The 6,270-nt window shown below is 45.6% G+C and overlaps 2 protein-coding genes across 2 annotated transcripts in view; both read left to right on the top strand.

Moving 5' to 3' along the window:
• The window catches only part of arxa (aristaless related homeobox a), a 6,128-nt gene extending 1,732 nt beyond the window's left edge, over positions 1-4,396 (top strand). Inside the window, exons 3-5 of the mRNA XM_037694158.1 lie at positions 724-769; positions 2,917-3,245; positions 3,393-4,396. Of these exons, the coding sequence (XP_037550086.1) occupies positions 724-769; positions 2,917-3,245; positions 3,393-3,663 (646 nt within the window). The 3' untranslated portion in view covers positions 3,664-4,396. The remainder of the gene's footprint in view (positions 1-723; positions 770-2,916; positions 3,246-3,392) is intronic.
• The window catches only part of hgd (homogentisate 1,2-dioxygenase), a 21,057-nt gene that overhangs the window by 10,386 nt on the left and 4,401 nt on the right, over positions 1-6,270 (top strand). The window lies entirely within an intron of this gene.

The following is a 6,270-nucleotide window of genomic DNA, read 5'->3' as shown; positions in this document are numbered from 1 at the left end:
ATTATTATTATTATTATTATTATTATTATTATTATTATTATTATTATTATATTTTCTAAGGATGGACTCCATATTGCGTGCACCTAAAAATTATAATCACATTTTTAAAATTGACATAAACTCCTCCACCCTATAACTTTGTTTTAAATTAAAGTCAAGGATAAAAATAAATTTAAAAAATCAATTTAAGTTTTTTAATTACATATTTTTATTTTTTTAATGCAGGGATAATTTAGTGGAGCACATTTTGTATATTTTGTGCAAAAACAATTAGAACCTTTGAGCTCAAATTGAAATTAAATTTATTTTAAAAAAATATTTAATTTGAAGATTTTATTTAAATTAAATTTTTTTTTTAAGCAGCCAATATTTAGCCCAGATTTAGACGTTTTTAAGAACCAAATGATCTTTTTCTCCTTATTTTTCCTGCTGGACATTAGAGTCAGGGCTTCATCGCCTCTGCAGATTATTCATCTTTTCCGTTCGATTAAGTTTTCAGGCGACTCTAATTTGTCCCAGTCTGCAGCTGGAGCTGCTTGGTGGCAGACAGTTTAGATGTCGTTATTCCATTATGTTGTTACAGTGACAGGCCAGAAATCTAACCATCACTAACCACGCGTGACGGGAGGGGAAACAGAATAAATGTTCACGGCGGTTCTGGTCTTGTTGACAACACACACCAACAAGGAGCTCGTCCTGTAACCTTCTCTCTCCTTGTTTCAGAGAGGAGCTCGCCATGCGTCTGGATCTCACCGAGGCCCGCGTGCAAGTAAGTGCTTTTTATTTGAATCGTTTTATTATTTCTGGTGAGTTATCAGAGTTATATGGCGCTGGATGACGTGCACAGGCTGTAAGGGAGGGGGTGTATTATGGCAATAATTTATTATGGCGGTGAAAACGCGTTAAAAGGAGCTTTTTGCTGTTATTGGAGGCTGCCTGTGCGTTTTAGTGGCAATTAGAGGCTCACTTAGATGCAGGAGCAAACACATCTCCCATCAGAAGTGTGTGTGTGTGTGGGGGGGTGAAAGATAAGGAATGGGTGCGCGTGAATCAGATCTGAGAGAGGGGGGAGGTGGGGGAGACAGAGGGGAGGGGATAATGCTATTTGATTTCCCATTATGTGATTGCAATAGACCTGCATTGATCCGATGCTTTGCAGCTCCAGAGCGAATGAGAGACCCATTAAAGATGTTTGTGACCCCCCACCCCCACTCACCCCCTCCCTCCTCTTTGCCTTGGACTCCTGTCCACAGAGACAGTTCAAACAGTCCCAGAGAGGTGAGACAACAGATGTCTCTTTAGGTGAACAAATCACTTAACGGGCGCCATCGGGAGGTGATAAAAACTCATAAATTCCCAGAGGGGGCTGTGTGATGCTAAACAGCCCCTCTGGGCGTGCGTGCGCGTGCGTGCGCTGGCGTGTGTGTGTGTTGCTGTTCCACATGTTGACATTCTGCTCCGTGCGCGCACTGGACGCATGGCGGCTGCGTGGGAAAGTTAAATAGCCCTCGTTCCGCTGCTGAAGGATTTCATTTGATTGTTATTGGAGCCAGTTCGGTGGTAATTTTCAGGATCTTTTGTTAACGATGCTCTTAATTATGTCCCCCCCACCCCTCCCTGACTGGGGGGGGGGGGGGTTCAATTAGACAGAAAGTAGATTTAAGGAGGCTGCAGGGTTTAATTACTGCTGACTTTTCCGCCGCGCACCTGAACTAGACAACCAGAGGCGTATCTAGGGGGTGGCTGACCCTGTTGTAGAAAACCTTTATCTTGCCACCCCAGTTGCCACCCCAAGGGGCGAGGCGTGTCAAAAACAAGCTCAGTTAAACGTGTGCGTCGATAAAGTGGAAACCATTTACAAACTTTTACGTTTCAGTTTTTCTGAGAGTTTAGCTGAAAAAGTCTCGACTTCCAGAGTTTATACAAACGTAGCCGTCATCAACGTTCTTTTAACTTAACACTTATTATAATTATAGTGATTTAGCAACTGTTTCCCATTACTCAATTTTGTTTTAACAACCGCGATCGTTCTGCTTTGTTCTTAAAGCTGAAACATTTTACACAAAAGTATCAGACGGTAAATTAATTCAATAATTTACTCATTTTAAATAATGTACAACTAGAAACACACGTTTCCCCAGTAGATATATATTTTTATAAAAATACATACTGGGGAAAAATTAGGATGTTATAAAATTTATAGCATCCTCGTCGGAGTAACTATAATATTTTACATTTTTTACAGTCCTTAACATTTGCACAGAACTTCAAATCTGTGGTTCAAAATGGTTTTAAAGTTTTAAAACCAGTTACAGGCGCTTATTTTATTTATTTTTCCCTCTGAAGCAGCTTTAGTCACAGTTTCTTTAATAACGATTCTAAAAAATTAATTTGTTCCTTTTTGTTTTCAAGTATTGACTGAAGTTGCCGTCGAACAGAATCATATTTTTAATTTTGTCGTCTTGTGAAAGTGAAAAACCTCGCGTTCTGTTCAAACGACATTTTATCGACTGTTTCACCTCAAATACTTTTGAATAAAAATATTTAAATTTAATAAATGGTGTTAAAATGAACCTGAGCCCTCTCACCAAACATTAAAGTGCTGATGTTGTTTTATGTCATTTCTGTAATAAATGAATGGATAAATGACAGAAATCCTTTTAATAAAAAACAAAACTTGTTAAGATAAAATATTTGTTTCCTCCGTGGACCGATGTCAAGTCACCCTTAAAGTTTAAAGTTTGAAATAAACCAGAATAAACGGAGTTTATCAGAAGTAGGAGATCTCAGATCGTTCCAGAACTGACGTATAGAAACTGTACAGTCGTCTTGACGTCACCGGGTCAGAGGTCAGAGGTCACAGGTCCAGTCCATTCGTCTTCATTGAAAGAAATAACTGAACATGTCTCGGTTTAGGTTTGGTTCCAGAACCGCAGGGCCAAGTGGAGGAAGCGTGAGAAGGCCGGGGTGCAAGCCCACCCCTCGGGCCTGCCGTTCCCAGGCCCGCTCGCAGCAGGCCATCCTCTCAGCCACTACCTGGAGGGGCCCTTCCCTCCCCACCCCCACCCAGCCCTGGAGTCCGCCTGGACGGCCGCTGCAGCCGCGGCTGCCGCCTTCCCGGGCCTGGCTCCGCCGCCTCACAACAGCTCGGCTCCCCCCCTCGCAACCCCGCTGGGCCTGGGCACCTTCCTGGGCACGGCCGCCATGTTCCGCCACCCCGCTTTCATCGGACCCACTTTTGGCAGGTGAGTTGTTCTGACCCCCCCCCCCCCCACTCTGCCACATAAATTAATCAAACGTGTGATCGTGCGACCCAAGCTGTGAAACATTTCACACGTTAGCAGCAGTGAACAAGTTTACAGGAATTAAACTGGTTCAATTTAAACTTCCAGGCTTTTCTCCAGTATGGGGCCCCTGACGAGTGCTTCCACCGCTGCGGCTCTGCTCCGACAGCCCGCGCCCCCCGTAGAGAGCCCCTCGCACGCCGGCCCCGTCCTCCCCGACCCCTCGTCGTCTTCCTCCTCCTCGTCCTCCTCAGCGGCGGTGGCGGACCGCCGGGCCTCCAGCATCGCGGCGCTGCGCCTCAAGGCCAAGGAACACTCGGCTCAGCTCACGCAGCTCAACATCCTGCCCACCGGAGCTGCAGGGAAGGAGGTGTGCTGAACGCACGACACCTGCCCCCCCATTCCATCACCACCCCTCTGGAGGCTGACGCCCCCCCACCCCATGTTCCCCAACAAAAAGCACGACCAAATGCAGCAGATTGTGTCTGATAATTACATCATCCTGACAAGAACGTTCAAAATATACATTTATAGATTTTTCTAAAATTTATCGACACCCCCCCGTTTGATTTAATTCTTGCTTTTACGTTAGTAAAACTAATTATCTTTTAACTCCTGCATCACGTTTTGCTCCATCACTCATGGAAACTGAACATTTGATTTATTTTACTCCAACATGCTTCGTGTGGGTTGAGCTGGTTTTAACAAAAGGCGAGACGTAGGACCCCCCCCCCCCCACACACACACACACACACCTCCTGAACCAAAGGAAAATGTCCATAGACCTTCCACAAGCCTTCTCTGACTCGTCTCCTGCTCGTCCGTCCGGCAGCACCTGAATAGTTTGAACACGATGCAACTCTTCAGCGCAGACTCCAGGAGGTCGAGCAGCCGAGACACAAAGACCTGACTGTGAGAGAAAACTGTAAATACTGTGCAGAACACACAAAAAAACAAGAGTGGGGTTCAAAAAGATGCTTTTCAAAACCAACGTCGTGTTTTGATGATTCGCACTCGCTGTAGTGTGTCGCCGAATGTGTAGAATTCCACCTGTGTTTATGAATTATTAGGTTTTTAGATAATTATTTATGTCAAGGGCAAGTTAAGTGAAGCGGGAGTTGTTTCCTTTAATGAAGTGCTTGTAAGTTTCCTGGCTTATTAATTTGAATAAATGAAGTTGGTAAACTGAGTTATTCTTTAAAATTATTTTAAGTTGGGAGAACTCACCAGATTCTATTAATGAACGGTGCAAATAAAAAAGACCTGCTTGGTTTTACGCTCGACATTCTTTTCTTCTTGAGGAGGAATGCGTGTGCGTGTGTGTGTGCGTGGAACCGAACGCTGCGTGCCTCAGCTCAGTTGACAAAACACTAACCATATATTCATGAGTTTAATCCCCTGCGTGTGAAACGCACGACAAAGGCGAGGGGTTTCAATTAGAGCGCCCACTTTAGCTTCATCTCGCCGGGCGGCGTCACAACTGGACCAGAACCCTTTAATGGCGCTAAACTGGTGTTAACATGTGTAACCCCGTGTCGGTGGAGGAGAGGCCTCTTTGTCATTAATGAAGTAACAAACCACTTCATCAAACGCCTTTCACTCACGCACAACCGTCGACTTAATCCCGCGCTCTGACGCAGCATCAATGCTTATCCTCCTCCGTTTGACCCACCTTTGGTGCCCGAGCAAAGCGCGTGAAATTACTCCGCGGATTAATGTAGTCCCTTTTTTATTATATTGTCTGCATCTGTGAAAACCCTAATTCCTCCAGCAGCCCCCACACCTGCTAATCACTTTATTTTACCTTCAGAAAGAGCGAGTTTTGGCTGAAAGGAGAGAAAAACAGAACAATTTGCTCCTGGATGATCTGCAGAGCTGCTTTCATGTGTTTTTACCCCCATAGTGTTGTTTGATGAGATTGTCCGGGGAGGATTTAATCTTATTGTGAACATAACTAATGAATGGCAAACCAATTTGTCTGTAATATGTGGGGTGCCAGGAGGCAGATGACCTGCTGGGAGCGAGGCCTAAACTTCCTTTGCTGCGCCAAAAAGGCGAGAAAATTGAAATGCGTTGGATTTATGAAGTCACACTTGTTGGATGAGCTCCTCCATCCCTGCGCTCAGCTTCCTTACTGCATGAATGAGCACGGTAATGAATGTTGATGCATATAAAACGCTGTTTTCCTGGAAAAAAAAAAAAGAGTTGTGGGGGGGGGGGGGGGGGGGTGCATGATTTGGTGGATTGTGCGAAGGTGCCGGGCCTCACACTTCACAGGTAAATCCAGGTAAAAAAAAAAAAAAGATAGAATAAAAAAGTCCGCCCACTGACTTGTCTGCCCATTTTCATCACCGCCTCTTCTCCCATCGGACCTGATTTGGACCTGATTTGGATTCTCCCGGGCCTCTTTCTCCCACCACGTCCCTACCTCAGAGAATAGGCCAAATCACTCCACAGCCTCCACCGGATAAGTCCTCACTCAGTCCCCGGGAGAGGAGAGGAGCTCTAAAAGGCGCTTTGATGAACAGCCCCCCCTCCCCTCCCACCTCCCACTATAGGCAGAGAACAGGCCCCCGATGAAAGAGCTGAAAAGCGGAGCCGGGGCTCCGCGCTCCCCCCTCTCGGCGCGCCCCTTAATTCCTCTTCTCTCTTGCTCTCATCCAATTAGCTCCGTGTATTAAGCGGTTTATCGTCTCATAACGTCCTTTCAGCTCCAACAAGAGAGACACTTTGCAATAGGACCAGCTCTCCTTTGACACCCTCTCCGGTGCTCGTACGAGCCGCGGCGCCATGAATACCGGCCACAGAATGGAACACTAATTCCCTCATCAAAGCCGCCTTGTCCAGCGCTGGTTCAAAACGACGAGCAATAAAGATTAACGGGACAATCACAAAGAGACTTGTTCGACCTTATTAACTTAGCAGGGCTGAATTAATGCAGGGACGTTAATTTGACTGGGCTGAGTCCAAACTGGGAGGACCAAAC

Source organism: Nematolebias whitei, chromosome 20 (genome assembly GCF_014905685.2).
Source record: "Nematolebias whitei isolate Nwh7 chromosome 20, NemWhi1, whole genome shotgun sequence".
In the NCBI taxonomy this organism is placed as follows: Eukaryota; Metazoa; Chordata; class Actinopteri; order Cyprinodontiformes; family Rivulidae; genus Nematolebias; species Nematolebias whitei.
Note: the sequence above shows the minus strand (reverse complement) of the source record. Positions and strands in the feature narration are given on the sequence as shown.